The following is a 21,758-nucleotide window of genomic DNA, read 5'->3' on the forward strand; positions in this document are numbered from 1 at the left end:
AACTCAGGTTTTGCGAGCATGTGCAAGGGAACTGGCATTGCTTCTGACTAGGCTCTTTAAGTCTCAGCTCTGTTATAGTCCCAAAAGAGGACAAAATAATTTCCTTGCATAAGGAGGATCTAAAACTGCAGTAACAAATTATAGACCAATCAGTACTGATGTGATGGTAAAAGTACTGGAAAAATCAGTCAAAAAGAGAATTCAAGAATGGATGGATAAAAATATGATACAGTATAAGGGGAAATATGGCTTTGTGAATTGTCAGTCATGCCCTAGTAATTTACTGTCTTTTTTATAATAGAATAACAGCAGAGATGGATAAAGGAAATGGCTATATGATAATTCTGGATTTCACAAAGGCATTTCTCAGAATACCACATGGAACTCTTATACAAATTACAACAAATGGGGATGGATATGACACCGGTTAAGTGGATGGCTGCTGGACAGATATCAAAAAGTGGTATATGGAATAGCAGAATTGAGGCAAAAATAGGTGACTTGTGGTGTCCCACAAAGTTCAATACTGGGACCATTGCTGCTTAATTTTTATGTAAATGACATAGGAAATAACATGAAAGGAAATATTCAGTTGTTTGCTGATGATGCATATTAGATAGAGTAATAGTTAATCAAGACTATGTGGAGAGCTTGCAGGAAGATTTAAATAGGTTATCAGTATGGTGAGTGGTCTGTGGAATGTTCCCAATGAAGATAGATTGAGGGTGTGTAGATTGCATAAGTTGGTTGATAAGAGAAAAGAGGGATATGATAGAAACATTTCAGTTCCTTAAAGGATTTTATAGGATTGATGCAGGAGAAATGTTTCAGCACTTGGGTAAAAGTTAACGGGTTTCAGTTTAATATCGAGAAATGTAAAGTTGTGCATTTTGGGATAAATAGATTACAAGTTGTGTATCACATTGCTGGCACTATACTCTAGGAAATAGATGAAGCTAGAGATTTCTGGGTGGTGGGAGATGTTTAAAGTTTGCAGGATATATTGCTAAGGTAGCCTATAAAATTTACTTGACTAGTAAAGAACACATTAAAAAGTAGAGATAAGGAAGTTATTTCTCTTCATAAGGCTTTGATACATCCACATCTGGATTGGGTCGAGTCTAGTCTCCTGGGTTTCCTCGGGGATGAGGAAGTGATGGAGAAGATTCAGAGACGAGTGACCAATATGGTGAGTGGTCTGGGAATGTTCCCAATGAAGACAGATTGAGTGTGTAGATTGCATTTCAGTTGCTTAAAGGGTTTTATAGGATTGATGCAGGGGAAATGTTTCAGCACCTGGCTGGAGGAGCCAGAACAAGGATCTGAGGTAGATGGTGAATGAGTGGAATGGGTTGCCAAAGTCAGTTGTGAGTGCTTTATCTGTTAATGGGGTTCAAGGAGAGGTATGCTAGATTGTGTGGATAGTTTTGGTCTCCTGTAATGAGTCTTCGGATTCCATGCCAGTACAATAATAATAACATAAATTACTCAGATACATTCAATGTAGTAGAATGTAATTTCTTTAATGTATCTTATACATTGAATGTATAAGATTCATTAAATGGTTTGAAGCTCTTAGGCATCCTCTAGATTTTACAGATCTATTTACAGCTGAGCTGCTGAGTCATCTAAATCACCAGATACTCCTAGTCATCATTCACCATCTACCTCAATTCTGTAGAACAGTTTTCTTCATGAAGTATTCATAAACTAAAACACCAGCTCTTTAAGAGAAGTATCAACTAATTACTTTGCCCTTGATCCCAGCCCACACATGGTATTTATTTACTATAGGGTTTGCAGTCTCTCTCTCGTGTATGGGAGTGATGAAAAAGTTAAAGAACAGTTTATGAGATATGGACATAATTGATTCAAAATGTGACAAAATTTTTTTGCAATATATATGGAATGGATACTTGGGAGAAGGGAGACGATGTCAGGGATAATGCTGGGTATAGAAACAATGGCATTTATATGCTTTATACTAATGCCAGGAGTATCTGGAATAAGGGAGAGGAATTGGTGGTTCAGATAGCATCAGCTTGTCCAAATATTATTGCGATCACTGAGATGTGGTTGACAGAAGGGGATATAACCACAGGAATAGAAGCCGATGGGTATAGCATTTTTTGTCAGGATAGGAGGGGAAAGCGTGGTGGTGGGGTACTGCTTATGATAAGTCATGACCTATGTCCTCTAAGAGTGGAGGCTTTGGAAGGAAGTGAGACAAATTATTTTGAGAGCATGTGGTGTGAGGTAGAGGTAGGCAAGACAGGATATTTATTGGGATGTTGCTACAGACCCAGGAGCACAGAGGATGGGGACCAGGAGATGTTTGACAGTTAATAATAATAAATTTAGCTTAATCCTTTATCCAAGTGTGAGCAAACAAAGTTTGCACCTGAAAGTAACTTCAGGACTGGGTTAAGGTGGTACAACACCAGGGCAACTCGTTCCGAAGGTGGAGCAAGCTACCAACACTCCTATCTCAGTATCTCCTATAATGCAAAACACATCTCCTTGCAGATATGTCTAATATTATGCATTAAGGAAAGGGCCACTACCCAGACTAGTCTCGACCTTTATTGAGGTCTCTTCAGTGGGAGCCAGGCCCAAGTGGAGATATCAGGCAGAAGCATTAGCAGGTCATCTCTACCTATAGGAATTGCCAATTGGTGTGCCACCCTTTTTTAATAATTTACTCTGGATTTAGAGAAAGATGTTGAAAGTTTATTTTTCACTTGGTTAGAGTATAATAAATTTAGTTTAATCCTTTATCCAAGTGTGAGCAAACAAAGTTTGCACCTGAAAGGAATGTTGGTAGCTTGCTTCACCTTTGCAAAGAGTTGCCCTGGTGTTGTACCACTTTAACCCAGTCCTGAAGATACTTTCAGGTGCAAACTTTGTTTGCTCACACTTGGATAAAGGATTAAACTAAATTTATTATACTCTAACCAAGTGAAAAATAAACTTTAGACAGTTAAGTTTGACAAGTGCAAGAAGAATGATTGTTATGGGAGATTTTAACTACAGTAGTATAAATTGGAGAGAGGAAGATGCATGTAGCAATAGGGGAATGGAATTTCGAGAATTCTTGAGGGACAAATGTCTTAGGCAACATGTAACAGAGGGAACAAGTGGTTCAAGAGTTTTGGATTTGGTTATAGCATCAGAAGAGTTGATAACTGAGTTGACATCTCTCCCAACAGTTGGAGAGAGTGACCATATGGTTTTGACTTGAAAAATGAATAGACATGCAGGAGTATCAAAGAGACGGGAACTTATGTGGAATTATAATGCAGGTGATTATAATAGTCTTAGACGTCAACTTCAGGAAGTTTCATTGAGAGAGGAATTGGAAGGCCGGGATATCATTAGTGCATGGGAAATTGTGAAAGAATATTTGTTAGCAGCAATGGTAAGTTGTACACCATGAGTGAAGAAGAGGACACAATTTGGAGTAAAGTGGATGACAAACAATATTAAACAGGAATTGCATGTGAAAAAGAGGCTATGGAAGAGATATAAGGAGGCGGGTGAAGAGAAGATGCATGAAGAATATAAGACACAGGCCAGAAGAGTGACTAGTGTGGTAAGGAAAGCGAAACTGGAATATGAGATGAGATTGGCCCTAAGATCCAAAGAAAATCCTAGGGAATTTTTTAGCTATGCGGCCAGTAGGAGGAGAAATGACTGTCGAAGAATGATATTGTGGGATAAAAATGGGAATAGAGTGACTGAAGCAGAGGACATAGTGGAATTATCAATAAACACTTTATTGGAGTATTTCATCCTAGAGGAGTCAGTTTTAATGCTAGAGGGATAGGGCTGGTTCGAAGTTTAGAGGTACAGGATGAGAGTGTGTGTTTCAGATACTGAGTACTCTGGATGTCAGTAAAGCTGTGGGACTGGATGGTATTTCACCACGAGTTTTAAGAGAATGTGCTAGAGAACTGACAGTGCCTTTAACCTGGCTTTTCAATGAAAGTCTGGCTTCGGCAAAGGTGCCAGGGAATGGAAGTAAGGTAAGATAGTGCCATTGCATGAGGGTGGTAACATACTGGAAGTGTCTAATTATAGGCCAGTCTGTGTGTCATCAGTAGTTGTTAAGATCTTGGAGAAAGTAGTGAGGGACCGTATACAGCATTGGGCAGATGAGGGTAATGTTATCTGTGAGAGTCAATATGGATTTGTGAAAGGGCGCTCTTGTTTTAGCAATATGCTAGCCTTTTATAATAAAGTTACAAGAACATTAGATGAGGGAAAGGCATATACTGCAATTTTCTTAGACTTAGCGAAGGCATTTGACAGGGTGCCACATAAGCTGATATTTAAGTTGCAACACATGGGTCTGGATGTCAGATTGGTCAACTGGATTCAGGATTGGCTGTCTGATAGATATCAGAGAGTTGTGTATGGTGGAGCAGTTTCAAGGAGACAGAAAGTTATAGGTGGGGTCCCACAGGGCTCAGTACTAGGACCTATATTGTTTAACCTTTATATCAATGACATTGCCAGTGGATTGCAAGGGGATATTCAGTTGTTTGCAAATGATGCGAAGCTGGGAAGAATTATTAGTAATAGTGCAGATGTGGTAGCCCTGCAAGAGGATTTGAATAAGCTAGATAGATGGGCAAATGAATGGGTGTATCAGTTTAACGCAGCAAAATGTAAGGTCTTGAGGTTTGGGAAACATCGATGGGATGCTGCATACTCTATGGGAGGAGTTATACTGGAAGAAGTAGGGGAGACCAGAGATCTGGGTTTGATAATTGATAGAAACCTGAAGTTTAGGGGACATATTGCAAAGGTGGTGAGGGTAACACATAGGATTGCTGCAATTATGAGAAGGACACTGACCTGCAGAGATAAGAGGGTTATCATTCCGTTGTATAAGTCTCTGATCAGACCACACTTGGACTATTGTTTTCAGATTTGGTCCCCAGGATTTGAAGGGGATAAGTTAACTGTGGAAAGGATACAAAGACGGATGACAAAGATGGTTTCAGGACTGTACAAGCATAGTTATGAGGATCGGCTGAGGGGAATGTGGACTGCAGAGTTTGGTGGATAGAAGGAGAGGTGATATGATTGAGACTTTTAAACTGTTGAGAGGTGGTTACAGGGTTGACACTGGGGAGTTCTTTTGCTTGGTTGAACAGCGAGAAGGAGTGATGACAAGAGGCCATCCCTGGAAGTTATGAAAGGAAACTGTGAGCAAGAGGGTAAGGAGTGGTTTCTTTGCCTGGAGGGTGGTTGAACCGTGGAATGCATTGCCTGATGAGTTTAAGGAGTGGTATGATAGACTTTGTGTTTCTTAGGGGGGGGAACCCCTCGGTGAGTCTTGACAGACTTCACGTTCTTAGGAAGGACCTGACAAGATGTCTTTTGACTGAATGGAGGCCTGAATAATAATAATAATATACATGGAAAAATTGGGAACCATTCAAGTAATGGTTCCCAATAGTTACCCAAGAAGATTCATGGTCTTGGATTTGGTCATCTCATTAGAGGATGTAATTATAAATGAGGTGTCAAATCATCCACCAATCGGTGAGAGTGACCATGAGGTGATTATCTGGGTGGTCGCAGCAGTGCAGGGACCACTGTGAGAAAAGGGTATATGTGGAACTACAAGGGGAGTGATTATGAAGAGCTCAGGAGACAGCTTGCAGGTGTAGTGTGGAATGAGGAGTTAGCTGGAAAAGAGATCAATGCAGCTTGGGGGATTTTCAAAAACTGTTTAGTAGATGCAATGTCTAAATGTATTCCAAGGGTGAGAAGGTTAAATAAGGTTGGTGTGAGATGGATGAATAAAGAGATTAAGCATGCGATACAGAGAAAAAGGGCATTGTGGAGGCAGCATAAGAGAAGTGGAAATAATCAATTCCATGAGGTCTACAAAGACCAAGCAAGGAGGGTGACTTGGTTGGTGAGGGTAGCTAAAGAGAGGTATGAACAGCAGTTGGCTAATGAAGCCAAAAAGAATCTTAAGGAGTTCTTTCGATATGTAGCCAGCAAAAGAAAGAATAATTATGGAAGGATGACATTGATTGGAGAAAATGGTATAAAGACAGCTGATGCAGAATGTGTGGTGGAGATACGTAATGAGCAGTTCATAAAGATCTTTCAATCTTGTGAATGTGACTTCATGGAGGGATTGAGAGCAGTTGATGATGGGGAGGAGAGACTGACTGTATGTGAGCAAGAGGTGTATGGGGTGTTGAGTAAACTAGATGATAATAAGGCTGTGGGACTTGATAATATATCACTACGTATTCTGAAAGAATGTGGCAGGGAGTTGACATATATTTTTAATATGAGTCTTGCACTCAGTCAAGTTCCTAAGGAGTGGAAGGAACTTGACTGAGTTCCTTCCACTTGATCGAACTCAAGCATCAAACCATAGGCCTATCTGTTTGTCAGGTGTTGTGGTTAAGTTGTTGGAAAAGCTTGTGAGAACTAGGATCCAGAATTGGGTTGACAACAATGGTATTATCTTTGATGGACAGCATGGATTTGCTAAAGGGAGGTCATGTTTTAGTAATCTACTTACTTATTACAATAAAGTGACTGCTTCCTTGGACAGAGGAAAAGGATACACAGTAATATACATGGATTTCGCAATTGATAGAATACTTCATAATAGGTTGACAGTCAAACTAGAGCTGATGGCCTTGGATATTAGATTAGTACAATGGACGGGAGACTGGCTATCTGATAGGTATCAACAAGTTGTGTATGGGGGTGCGATATCCAGGAAAAGGATAGTCACTAGTGGAGTGCCTCAGGGGTCTGTTTTAGGTCCATTACTGTTTAACTTTTATATTAATGATATAGGTGAAGATTTGGATGGAGATATTCAGTTGTTTGGGGTTGATGCAAAGTTGGGACGAACGATGAAGTGTAGTGAAGATTTTGTGGCCTTACAGGAAGACTTGAATAGATTGAGTGAGTGGGCATGGAAATGGGGATGTGAGTTCAATCTTGCAAAATGTAAGGTTTTAAAATTTGGAAAACAAAAATGGGATGCAGAATTTATGCTTGGTGAGAATATATTGTTGGAGGCAGAGGAAATAAGAGATCTGGGGGTGATAGCGGATAAGGATCTAAAATTTAGGGGACACATCGCCAAAATTGTGAAGACAACACAAAGGCTTCTGGGAATGATGCGGCGGACACTGACGTGTAGAAGTAGTGAAATTCTTTTTCCATTGTATAAGGCTTTGATTAGGCCACACAGTTCATGCTCTCACCATTCTATCAGGCAATGTATTCCATGGTTCCCTGCAAACAACCACTCACCATGCAAAGAAACTTCTCACTCTGTTATTCACAGCTTCCTTTCATAACTTCAAGGAATGGCCTTGTCCTCACTCCTTCCATCTGTTTCACCAGGAGAAAAACTCACCATCGTCAATGCTGTAACAACCTCTCAATAGTTTAAAACTCTCAGTTATATCACCTCTCCTTCTATCCACCAAAATCTGCAGTCTACATTCCCTCAGACTGTCTTCATAACTAACATTGTACAAACCTGATACCATCTTTGTTATCTGCCTCTGCACCCTTTCCACAGTTAATTTATCCCCATCAAATCATGGGGACCAAATTTGAGCACAGGCCAAGTATGATCTGATCAGGGCTTTATACAGTGGAATGACAACTTATCTCTGCAGGTCAGCATCCTTCTCAGTATTGCAGAAATCCTCTGGGTTACCTTCACCACCTTTGCAATATGTTCCCTGAATTTCAGGTTTCTATCATCATTGCCTCAGAACCCTAGCCTCCCCCCCCCCGCCACTTCTTCCAGTATAGTTCCTCCAACAGAATATGCAGTCTCTCATCAATGTATCCCAAACTTATTTCCCAGCTTCACATCATCTGAAAACAACCGAATATCCCCCTGAAATCATTGACAATGTTTGATATAAAGGTTAAACAATACAAGTCGCAGTACTGAGCCTTGTGGAACCCCACTTGTAACCTTCTGCCTCCTTGATATTTCCCCACCAAACACAACTCTCTGATATCTATCAGAAAGCCGATCCTGAATCCAGTTGACTAACCCAACATCTAAACCCATGTGCTGCAACTTAAATATCAGCTTATCATGTGGCACCCTGTCAAATGCCTTTGTAAAATCCAAAAAGAATGGCAGAATATGCCTTTCCCTCATTGACTACTCGTCACTTTATTATAAAAGGAAATCATATTACTTAAACAAAAGTTCCCCTTAAAATCTCCATGCTGACTCTCACAGATAACATTACTATCATCTGCCCAATGTTGTAAATGATCCCTCACTAATTTCTCCAAGATCTTAACTACCGATGAAATACAAACTGGTCTATAATTTGATATTTTCAGTCTGCTACCACCCTTAAGCAATGGTACTATCTTAACCTCCTTGGGGTAAACTTTCATTGGCTATTCAATGAAAGTTTGTCCTTTCCCATGTACAAACTTACATCGAATAGCCAAGTCAATGGAGCTGTCAGTCCTTTACACATCCTTTCAAAACCCATGTGAAAATCCCATCTGGTCCCATTGCTTTATTGATAACCAGAGTGCTCAGTATTTCAAACACACTTTCTTCTTGCACTTTAAACCTTGAATGTGCCTCATCCCTCTAGTATTAAAACCTACTTCTCCAGGATGAATTCCCCAATAAAGCACTAACTGAACAATTTCACCATGTCCTTGGCATTAGTCATAATATTCCTATTTTTATCCAATAATATCATTCTTCCATAATCATTTCTCCTCCTACTGGCCACATAGCAAAAAAATTACTTATGATTTTCTTTGTATCCCAATGCTAATGTCTTCTCATATCCTTGTTTCGCATTCCTTACTATACTAGTGTCACTCTCCTGCCTTAGTCTTACATTCTTCGTGCATATGCTCTCCACCCCTCCTTATATCTCTTCCATAACCTCTTTTTTTTTTTCCTGCAGTTCCCATTTGATTTTGTTTATCATCCACTTTACATTAAATTGTGTTCTCTTCTTCACTGACAGTATACTGCTTTGTTATTGCTGCAAATAAATATTCCTTAACATGTTCCCAAGCACGATGATATCTCATCCTTCCAATTTCTCCATCCATGGAATTGGCCCATGTTGATATCTAAGACTACTATAATCATCTTCCTTATAATTCCATATACATTCCCCTTTCCCTTTGATACTCCTGCATGTCTATTCATCTTCCAAGTAAAACTGCACAGTCACTCTATCCAACTGAGGCAGAGATACCATCTCAGTTATAATCAACTCTTCTGATGCTCTAACCAAATCTAAAACTCTTGAACCTCATGTTCCTTTTACCTACATGCTGTCTGAGACCTATGTCCCTCAAGAATTCCAGAAATTCCAATTTATACTACTTTAAAAATCTCCTATAACAATCATTTTTCTTGCATTTGCCAAGCTCAACTGCCTAATCATTTCCTGCTCTTCATCCTGTATGCTCTTTCTTGTGTAGCAACACCCCACTAAATATCCTATCCTATCACCTCTACTACCTCACACCATATGCTTTTAACACCATTAGTGGTATTGCCCTCCAAATCCTCTACTAAGGTTAGCATGGTCTCAATGAGAAATAAAGTTATGGAAATACCGAGAGCTAAATCAATAGAAGAAGATAGACATCTATATGTTAGCAGGCAAATGGTGTATCACCATATTAAAATATCCTGGAAAAGAAGATGATTGTAGGAAGTTCCCCTCAACTCCTTGGTTAAATAGCAAATTATATTTCAAAATAAGTTATTCTTTTTTCATCCTTTTGGCATCTCTACAGATATTGAGAGATCAAAAGTTGTCTTAGGTAATGACATTTCCCGTAACACGATGGCAATTATGATGTGAAGGTATCTGCCTTTATATAGAAGTATTCTAGACAAAACTATTTCTCATGAAAAATCTTGTTTGCTCATATGCACTAGCATGCCACTTAATGAGAGGATTCAAAAGTTGCTGTTGAAAAGATAATTTTTTTATGTAATAAACTAGTGATTTTGATTTGAGCATTTTGGTGTAGTTCAGTTTATTTTTCATAGCTTAGCTTAAATGAGTGATTGTTGTTCCAAAAAAACAAAATTTCCACAGACTTATTTTACTATGTTTGAAGCTTACAGTGAACAATGACAGCTCATTGCGCACACGAAAATCAAATGTAATTAATCGAGTGGACTTTGTGTGGGCAAAAGAGAATGGTATGTTGTTGTGAATGCAACATGTATATGTGGAGAACATGTTTTTGAAGAAGACTGACCAGAGACGAAAGAGGATATGGATATGTCGAAAGTATGATATGTTGGACTGTGAGGTATTATTAAATGTGAAACTGGTGAATGGAATGTATAAGTGTGTAATTGTGGAAGCAAATGACCATATGAATCACAGAACAAAAGCAATTGCAGTAGCAAGACAATGGAAACAAAAGCAAATGACATTGTAGAAACAATCAGAATGAGGAAATGAAAGAAGCAAACAACACTGACAGATAGTGTAAATACCAAGATGCAAGACTTGAAATACACCCTCTGTTCAAAAAGAAACCGAACTTTTTGAAAATAGTAGAAACTAGTGGTGCCACCTGTTGTATCGTTTCGTTGTTGAAAGCAGCAACCTTCATTAGTGTTGTGTAACTATTTATGACATTTGTTTCATTAGAATCAGAGTTATAGTGCCAAAAGTGACCGTGTGTTTTGACGAACAGTCGGAAAATGAGTTTCAAATAGAGAGCTGTGATTGACTTTTGTGTTAAACTTGGTAAAAGTTTTACCGAAATACATCAAATGCTTCAAAAAGCACACCATGATGAATGCTTATCCTGTACTCAAGTTTACGAGTGGTTTAAATGGTTTCAAAGTGGTTGTGAGATGCTTGAGGATGACGAATAGCCAGGCAGTCCAAAAACTGGACTGAGCGAAGTTAACATCCAAAAAGTGCATGATTTTATCAAAGAAAACCCGAAATCATCTGTGTGATTGATTGAATTGGGGATTCCAAAATCAACTGTGCACAACATTTTGACTGAGTTTGGGCCTTCGTAAATTGAATTCGCAATTTGTTCCCCACAAGTTGACCGATGACCAGAAAATGTATCGAATTGAACACTGCAAGGACCTAATTAAAACCGCTCATAAGGGGACTCAAACTTCCTTGAAAGGTTATGGGTGACGAAACGTGGTGTTTTAAGTATGAGCCCGAAACAACGTGCCAGAGTGCTGAGTGGAGACCACCAGAAGAGGGCAACTGAAAAAAAGTCGCTTGGAGAAGTCAAAAGTAAAGACAATGCTGATTTGTTTCTACGATTCCAAGGGCATTATCCACAAAGAATTCGTTCCGCCTGGCCAAACGGTCAATGGTGAGTTTGATCTCCAAGTTTTAAAGTGATTGATAGCGAGAATTCATCGCGTATGGCATGAATATCGTGACAACCGACAGTTCATCAAAACACACTGTCACTCTTGGCACTATAACTCGGCTTCTAATGAAACAAATGTCATATAAACAGTTGACACAATACTAATGAAGGTTGCTGCTTTCGACAACAAAAAGATACAACAGGTGGCACCAATAGTTTCTTCCATTTTCGAAAAGTTCGGTTTCTTTTTGGACAGAGGGCGTATAAGTTAATCAGAATGAGGTGTGAAATGAAAAATATGCATAGCAGGATGAGAAGTTTGGTGAATAAGAATGGATGAATACAAAAGGATAGGATGAAGAAAAGCAAAAAAAAATAGGTACAAATGTGTAGAATAGTGATGTACAGAGATGCCATTGTTAGAAGTGTGGTAAATGAGAGATTCAATAAGCTGTGTTTTCCAGGAGGGAGAATTAGTAGGATAATTGATGCATTAGATAAGAGAAGCAGATGAGAAAGCAAGCTGGTGATGATTTTTGGAACAAATGGTTTGCTTGGACATAAAGGCATATAAGAATGGGTAGCAACAGGTTGTTGAGGAGAGTGAAAGAAAGTGTGTTTGAAAGTCTGGTCGGTGTGTTGCCTAGATATGATAATAGTGAGTTGAGATAAAGCGTAGGAATCAGAAATATGGTACTAAGTTGGCAGAGCTGTGTGAGGAGATGGGAGTGGAGTATGTGAATGTGCGAGATACATTTAAAGGAAAGATAGAAATGTACACAAGTGACAGGTTGCATCAAAATGGATTTGGAAAGAGTTAGTTAGTTAGGAGACTACTGCTGCAAGTTGCAAGGTGGGACAATGATTTATGTGAGCAAGAGAGCAGAGGAACAGAGAGAGGGGAAATGGTGAGACTGAAGTGATTGTAAATGAGAATAGTAGTACTGCAAGTGATAATGATAGAATGACAGTGCGCAAGGAAGATAGGAAAATGGGGGGAAATCAGAGTGGACAGTGAGAAATCATGAAAAACTCGAGGGTAGATGATGAGAGGATGGCTTAATTGTGAGTGATCAGAAGCTATATGAAGAAATAAAGCAATAGGATTTGATCGCTTATCACCATGTGTCTCAAGGAATTGGCAGCAGCTTTGGATTGCCCGTTTAATAATAGTCAAGAAGGGAGTGGGTACAAATTTTAGACCAATCTGTATATCTGCAATTGTGGTTAAGGTACTGGAGAGATTGGTGAGAACTAGGAAACTGAAGTGGGTTGATAACAACAGTATTCTCTGTGCTTGTTTACATGGGTTTATTAAAGGTAGATCATGTTTCACCAACTTATGTACTATAACAAGGTGACAAATGTCTTAGACAAGGAAGATGCACATACATATACTTAGATTTTGCAAAGCTTTTGAACTGCCACATGACAAGCTGTTAAATAAACTGAAACAGATAGGATTGGATAATAGACTAGTAAGTTGAATCTGTGACTGGCTGTCAGATATCATGGGGCATTGTTTTCCTATGACGGAACACTTCACAAATCCTGAAATTTTAACGGAACATCTTGGTTAGAGTTGAGTATCACTGGCCTTGTATTCAATGTAAAGCTAAGTATACACTATTGGCAAAGCAGACCGTATTGCAGTAGTGCAATAGTGCAAAAATGCAATAGTGCACACTACAGGTATGCCGGGCCACAGTGCATCGCATTGACCTTGATTGTGACTGCACGTTTCCTAGCATATATACCTCCATACTTCACTTGCTCTCGGAGGTGTCAACAACCTCGGATGGCTGTCAGCCAGCGGCTGAGTCAAGGCCAGCATGCACTGGCCTTAATAGCACAATCCACACGCAAAGTGAGAAGCCTGATTTTCAAACATGTTCGAACTTGATGCAGCATTTAAAATCCTTCCAGGCTCATATTAATTTTGATAACTTTTCATGGAACACTTATTCACTTTCTGCAGAACATAGTTTGGGAAACCCTGATATAGATAATGAATAACAGAGGGGGGGGGGGGGGATAATGTTCATCCTTGTCTGACATATCATTTAACATTAAACCATCTTCCTGTACTTCCTTCAATTCTAACTGCTGACTTACAACTCAAATAAAGACCAAATACTGCTTGATATAATGCCCCACTGACACCATACAATTGTAGCATTTTGAATAGCTTCAAGCTTTAGAATGTTGCGGCCTTAGAAGAAGACTTGAATAAATTGAGTGATTCGGCACAGGAATGGGGATGTCAGCTCAATGTTGCAAAATGTAAGGTTTCAAAATTTGGAAAACAAAGATTGGGATGCAGAATTTATGTTTGGTGAGGATATATTGTCGGAGGTAGAAGAAATAAGAGATCTGGGGGTGATAGTGGATAAGGATCTAAAATTTAGGTTACACGTAGCCAAAATTGTGAAGACAACACAAAGGCTTCTGGGAATGATGTAGAGGACACCGACATGTAGAAGTAGGGAGATTCTTGTTCTATTGTATAAGGCTTTGAGGCTACACATGGACTATTGTGCCCAGATTTGGTTGCCTGGTTTCTAGAAGGACGAAGAGATGTTGGAAAGGGTCCAGAGGTGACTAAGGTAGTTTCTAACCTCTGGAATGTCGAGTATAAGGAAAGATTGAGAAGATGCAACTTGCAGAGTCTGGTGGACAGGAGGAAGAGGGGAGATATGAGAGACTTACATGTTAGTAAGGGGTTTTTATAGGGTCAATGCTGGAGAGGTTCTACAGAAAATAGTGGGAGATCAGGGGAGAACCAGAGGTCATCTCTGGAAACTGTATAAAGAGGGTGAGTAGGGGAGCGAGAAGCAGGGTTTTTTTTCATGTAGAGGTGTGAATGATTGGAATGCCTTGCCTGAGAGTGTGGTGTCTGCAGAGAATTTGAGTGTGTTTAAAGCATGGTATGATGAGCTGTGTGTATGATAAAAGGATCTCCCAGATGAGTCTTTGACTCCATGGGTCTTAGGTGATAATAATAATGACTTTTGTTTAGCTAGTTTTACACGATGTTTAGCTTTCTTACATTTGTCTCTGTATTCTCTAAGAGCACAAGCTGACTTATTTGCCAGGAACGTTTGATATGCTTTCTTCTTTTCCTTCATTGCCTCTAATATCCTGTGTCCACCATGGAGTTCTGATTTTTCTATCTTTGCAAAAACCTCACCACATGCCTCTGGCTGAATCAATGTTTTCTTCAGGGCTTGCCACTGAATTCCAATGTTTGGTTCCTGTTCTGAAACTCTTTCGTTTTTCTTATTTTCTTCATTTTTTTCTTAACAATGTGAAATACATTATCTTTAATATTGTTTTTTAGGTTTGAATAGTCAGATGCCATCCCCTATAGAATGCTGCATTGTATGTTAAGCCTTGTTTTGAATGTGCATAATTTGTTATCACTGATGGATGGTTAGTTTCTATCTGAAATATGATTCGTATGGTGTATCAATGTTAATACTGTCTTAAGCGCTTCTAATCTAATATGAAGTCAATATTAAACCTGTGTAGAATGCACTAAAAGTGAACTTCATGCTATTGTATTAATTTTGCTACTTACGATTTTCTGTTAATTAACTTCAGTTATTATAAACAGCAGTGTAAAAAAATACTACTACCAATCATAGATAGCAATTTATCTGAGTAATAATGTTGGTTTCTTTTTCTTTTTAAATCTAAATTTGTAAATACAGTATTCTATAGATCTCTTCTTGAAGTATAATTTTACTTACCTATTAGCTACAATACTAGGATAATAATACATGTGATTTATATCAACAAGGCGGTTTGACTCTCCATAGAAACGTTTTTGTGCACCATAAGAACGAATTGTAGAAACACCAGACAATGTTTCTGAGAAATGTGAATAAATTGGTGAGCGAGTAATGGACTCCAGTCGTTTTAGCTGACGAGATGTAGTCACATAGAATTTCTGTAATAAAAATATCAAATTTAGACTGGAACAGTACAAATGAAAAGTTTTTTGTTTGTTTGTTTGTTTTTCTTAAAAATGATTACAACTACATCTGAAAATAATGTGCATTGTAAAAAAACTCTGCATCCACTGCCTTTTAAAGACATCATATGGTCTTTCTAGGCTATATGGAGCACACTGGTACACATTGACGAATAGCAAGAGCATGCATAGTTAACATGATAACAAGCACAATATGACAGCATGCCAGGGGCGTGCCAGTAGTGTCCAGCACCTGTGCACAAAACTTTAGTAGGCACCCCTATCCCCACCCCAATAAAAAAATCACTTTAAAAAAATGTTTTTTTTTTAAGTATTTCCTCCTCTATGGTGCCTGTGTGCATTGCACACATTGTACATATGCCTGGCACGCCCCTGCAGCACGCACCAGTGCAAGTATAATGGAAACTGCCTCACTAATGGGCTGTTTATGGAGAGAAATAGGTCAAGTGCATCCAATCTAACATGCAAGAAATATACAACCAATAGTCCAATTGCTGGAGACAGCTTGTTGATACAAGAGGCTAAACAGAGGGTTACAAAAATTGTGCAGCCTGAAAATCCACAATTTGTCAAATAGTAGAGAAATACAAAAGGAGTAAAGTCAAAGAACATAATGGAGTACATAAACACTGTCACAGATGATTACAGCAACAGATAACCTTGGTGAACCTTCCATTAGCTAAATAAACAGTTATAGGTAAAGTAAGCACCAGAATAGTAGTGACTTTATTATGTGACTTCTGCACATTATTATTATTATTATTATTATTATTAAACAAGACCTCATGGAGTCAAAGACTCATCTAGGAGGTCCTTTTATCTCACACACATCTCATCATACCGGGTCTTAAACACATTCAAACTCCTTGCAGACACCACACTCACACCACATAAAAGGCAATAATTTCTAGAGTACAGTGCCTAATACTGTGGATAGGCTTAGGTTTATTTTTTATTTTTATTTATTTTTTTTTGCAACATAATCCAGAAAACCTACTCTAAAGACCAAACATTGAATTTTTCAAGCTACTTCAGGCCTCCAATAAGCAGGGTGATCCTACACTGGACAATAAAACTGGACTCCTTAAAGACATTCACGGTATCCATGCACACAGTCAGATTGGTGGGAGAATGGATATACTAAGCATCAGCCATCCAGACCTGAAGATCCCCAAGTGAGTCTACATGATATATCACTTACAAACAAGTTAAACAGTAAGGGCCCAAAAACAGAACCTGGGGAGCAATACACACCCACTCCACTGGTCACCCTCCTTTTTTTGAGAGTGTTCCATCATACAAAACTTGCTGGTATCCAATCTCCAATCCATCTAACTAATATACTATCTCTTCCCATCTTCTGCAGCTTGTATTCCACTATTATCATGTGGTAATCTATCAAATGCTTTTGAAAAGTCCAAGAATATCACTGTATATGATTCTCCTTATCTAACACACACACACACACACACACACACACACACACACACACACACACACACACACACCCTATTATAACATGCAAGTAAATTGCTAAAACAGGACCTACCCTTTACAAATCCATGCTGACACCATCATTAAACAATGCTGTGTCCATCAACTCAATCCTGTATTCTATCCTAACAAATCTCTCCAGAACATTGACCACAACCACAGTTATACAGACTGGTCTATAACTAGAAACTTCTGTCCTAGAACCATGCTTGTTGAATGGTACTATTTTGCCTTCTTTCCACTACCTAGGAACACTAATCCACTGCAAGACTTTCATTAAATAACCATACATAACCAACTGTTGTGCACATTCCTTAACAATACATGGTGATATGTCATTCATTCCCACAGCTTTATTAATTAACATAATTAATACCTGATTCTTTCACTTCCAGTTCTCCCAATACTTCTCTCCTTTTTGTATATTGCACTGCATCATTTACAGCAGTATGATATACACTAATAAAGTGCTTGTTCAATAATTTCACTATATATCCTTTGCAACTGTTATTCTGCTACCATGACTATCCACAGGGTCAACCTGCCATAATTATTCTTTCTTTTGCTTGCCATATAGCAGAAAAATTCCCTTGAGTTAACCTCAGCCTGACAACCTCCTCTCATACTGCACCTTTTCTTTTTTACCATGTTTGTCACCTTTCTAGCCTGCACTTTATATTCTTCATGGATTTTATCACCACCAACTGTCTTGTACCTCCTCCATAGCATTTTCTTTTCCAACACAGCTTGCATGATTTGACAGTTCATCTATGTCACTCCTCTCTATTTACTCACTTAACCCTTGGTATGCAGTTATATATTGCTTGTTAGATACTGCCTTGTGAATTTCCACGCACTGTCAACATCTTTTCTGCTCAGCTCATCTACCCAACATACTGATGCTAACTGACTACAGAGCTTCCTATAATCACCTACTTTATACTTCCACATATATCCATTTTTAGCAGTAACCTTTTCTTGCTTCACCACTTCCCAAACAAGTATCTCATGATCAAATCCAAAACATTAAAATTTCTAGTTGCTTCAGTCAAGTGCTACTTAAGATATCTATCAGAAATTCAACAAACTCACTCTCCTTCTTATTATTACCAGCCCAAGACATCATGGAGTCAAAGACTCATCTGGGAGGTCCTTTTATCACACACACACAGCTCATCATACCATAACACATTCAAACACTTTGCAGACACCACATTCTCAGGCAAGGCATTTCAATCATTCACAACTCTGCACGAAAAAAACCTGCCTCTTACTCCCCTACTCACACCCTCTTTATACAGTTTCCAGGGATGACCTCTGGTTCTCCCCTGATCTCCCACTATTCTCTGTAAAACTTCTCAGGCATTGATCCTATAACAACCCTTACCAAATTGTAGGTCTCTATCATAGCTCCCCTCTTCCTCCTGTCCACCAGACTCTGCAAATTACATCTTCTCAATCTTTCCTCATTCTCAACATTCCAGAGGTCAGAAACTACCTTAGTCAGTAGCCTTTGGACCCTTTCCAACATCTCTTTATCCTTATGAAAACCAGGTGACCAAATCTGGGCACAATAATCCATGTGTGGCCTAATCAAAGCCTTATACAATGGAACAAGAATCTCCCTACTTCTACACGTCAGTATCCTCTGAATTATTCCCAGAAGCCTTTGTGTTGTCATCACAATTTTGACAATGTGTCACCCCTAAATTTTAGATCCTTATCCACTATAACCCCCAGATCTCTTATTTCCTCTACCTCCAACAATATATTCTCACCAACCATAAATTTTGCATCCCATCTTTGTTTTCCAAATTTTAAAACCTTACATTTTGCAAGATTGAACTCGCATCCCCATTTCCATGCCCAATCACTCAATCTATTCAAGTCTTCCTGTAAGGCCACAACATCTTCACTACACTTCATGGTTCATCCCAACTTTGCATCATCTGCAAACAACTGAATATCTCCATCCAAATCTTCACCTACATCATTAATATACAAGTTAAACAGTAATGGACCTAAAACAGAACCTATCAGGTAGCCAGTCTCCAATCCAATGCACCAATCTAATATCCAACCCCATCTGCTCTAATTTGATTGTCAACCTATCATGAGGTACTCTATCAAAAGCCTTTGCGAAATCCAAGTATATTACTGTGTATCCTTTTCCTCTGTCCAAGGAAGCAGTCACTTTATTGTAATAAGTAAGTAGATTACTAAAACATGACCTCCCTTTAGCAAATCCATGCTGTCCATCAAAGATAATACCATTGTTATCAACCCAACTCTGGATCCTAGTTCTCACAAGCTTCTCCAACAACTTAACCATAACACCTGACACACAGATAGGCCTATAGTTTGATGCTTGAGTTCGATCACCTCCTTTAGGAAGTGGCACAATCTTGCCCTCCTTAGGAACTTGACCGAGTGCAAGACTCATATTAAAAAAATATCTCAAGGCAGATGTCAACTCCCTGGCACATTCTTTCAGAACACGTGGTGATATATTATCAAGTCCCACAGCCTTATTAACATCTAGTTTACTCAACTCCCCAAACACCTCTTGCTCACCTACAGTCAGTCTCTCCTCCCCATCATCAATTGCTCTCAATCCCTCCATGAAGTCACATTCACAAGATTGAAAGATCTTTATGTACTGCTCATTACGTATCTCCACCACACATTCTGCATCAGCTGTCTTTATACCATTTTCTCCAATCAATGTCATCCTTCCATAATTATTCTTTCTTTTGCTGGCTACATATCAAAAGAACTCCTTAGGATTCTTTTTGGCTTCATTAGCCAACTGCTGTTCATACCTCTCTTTAGCTACCCTCACCAACCAAGTCACCCTCCTTGCTTGGTCTTTGTAGACCTCATGAAATTGGTTATTTCCACTTCTCTTATGCTGCCTCCACAATGCCCTTGTTGTCTGTATTGCATGCTTAATCTCTTTATTCATCCATCTCACACCCACCTTATTTAACCTTCTCACCCTTGGAATACATTTAGACATTGCATCTACTAAACAGCTTTTGAAAATTCCCCAAGCTGTATTGATCTCTTTTCCAGCTAACTCCTCATTCCATGCTACACCCGCAAGCTGTCTCCTGAGCTCTTCATAATCCCCCCCCCCCTTGTAGTTCCGCATATACCCTTTTCTCACAGAGGTCCTCACACTGCTGGCAACCATCCAGTCTTTCTTGTTTTTTTTGTATTTAAAGAACAGCTTTAAATACAACTACAATGTTTTCATGCTAATTATGAATAGAGACTCTGTGTTGTTCATAGTCTTTTAACCTTCAGTGTTTAGTGTTTTTTACTTTTTATAATGTCACCTGATTGAAGCTGTTAAGCCGAAACTAGTAGCGTTTTATATCAAAACCTTTTTACTTAAATCTCGGTTCTTGTCATTTGAAATGAAAGGATATATATATATATATATATATAGTAGGGTGAGTCTAGTAGGGTGAAGAAGGAATAATGATAGGTACAGAAGCAGTGACATTTCTATGCTTTATACTAATGCCAGGAGTAATCGAAATAAAGGAGATGAATTGGTGATGTTGATAGCATCAGCCTGGCCAAAGATTATAGGATATATATATATATATATATATATATATATATATATATATATCCTTTCATTTCATCTACCTTTTGGAACAGGCTCCCCCACTCTGCCTTCCCCAAAGATTACAACCCTCAGCTGTTCAATCAAGCAAAATGTGAACACACTCCCCGTTTCTTCTATTCCTCTTGCCCACACATGGCACTAGTGTGCTACAGGTCTTATGGCCTTTCGTGTGTTGACCAGATTAAAAAAAACATCAACTTTAAATCCAGCTTTCCTTCAAGTTCACTAGAATAGAAACAATAGGAGAGAGAGGTATGGAAATGCTAGAAGCAGAGAGAATAGAAACAGTAGAAGAGAGGGAGTGAAAGAGTTATGGGAATGATAGAAGAGGGAAGAATGGAAACAGTCAGAGAGAGGAAATGAGAAGAATATGAGAGAATGCTGGAACCAGGGATAGAGTGATGCCAGGACAACAGGTAAGTAGGGGAACACAGAAAGAAAGGGTCAGAGGAGAGAGAGTGAGGGATGCAGGCAAGAAATCAAGGAACAGAGTGGTAAGAGGTGTGATGTATGGAAACTCGATGATCTGTGGTGTGCAAGATAGGATGCCAGAGGACTGTTTGTCTGGAGGGACAATAGAAAATGTGGCTATGGCAATTAAGAGGAGGTGAAAGGATGGAAGAAATGAATGTGATGGTGGGCACAAATGACTTGAGACGCAATGTAAATCGGGTGGAAAGAGATCTTAGATTCTTGATTAAGGTTGTGCAAAAGAAAACACAGAGAGGAAAGATTGTGTGCATGGGTTGCCCAGGTATGATAGTGACGAGCTGAGCAGAAGAGCAGTAATACTGAATAGCATAATAGCCAGAATGTGTCAGAAGAGAGGACTGGAATATGTGGATGCTTGGAGGGCATTTGAGGACAGAAGAGAACTGTATGCGAGAGACTGCTTGCATTTGAATGAGTATGGATGAAGGCATCTAGAGAGATTGCTGTTTTCTGAACGAGTCAGTGTCAATGCAGGGAAACTAGAATTCCCAGGGTGGATGGTAGCAGGGGGTGTCCACTTGTGTGAATTGGCACTCAGGGAAGGGGAAGGGGAAACGACATCAGGTAACACTGAGTCTAGTAGGGTGAAGAGGGAATAATGATAGGTACAGAAGCAGTGACATTTCAATGCTTTATACTAATGCCAGGAGTAATCGAAATAAAGGAGATGAATTGGTGATGTTGATAGCATCAGCCTGGCCAAAGATTATTGGGATCTCTGAGACATGGTTGACGGAAGATGATATATAATAA

General features: G+C 39.0%; 1 protein-coding gene across 3 annotated transcripts in view; it reads right to left on the reverse strand.

Moving 5' to 3' along the window:
• LOC150104066 (multidrug resistance-associated protein 1-like) overlaps positions 1-21,758 on the reverse strand; it is a 359,631-nt gene that overhangs the window by 99,999 nt on the left and 237,874 nt on the right. For all 3 annotated transcript variants that reach the window (XM_090397253.1, XM_090397254.1, XM_090397255.1), the window contains one exon: positions 15,135-15,334. In XM_090397253.1, the coding sequence (XP_090253379.1) occupies positions 15,135-15,334 (200 nt within the window). The remainder of the gene's footprint in view (positions 1-15,134; positions 15,335-21,758) is intronic.

The sequence above is a fragment of the Typopeltis vanoorti genome, chromosome 8 (genome assembly GCF_054136105.1).
Source record: "Typopeltis vanoorti isolate ZY-2024b chromosome 8, IOZ_Tvanoo_1.0, whole genome shotgun sequence".
Taxonomy (NCBI): Eukaryota; Metazoa; Arthropoda; class Arachnida; order Uropygi; family Thelyphonidae; genus Typopeltis; species Typopeltis vanoorti.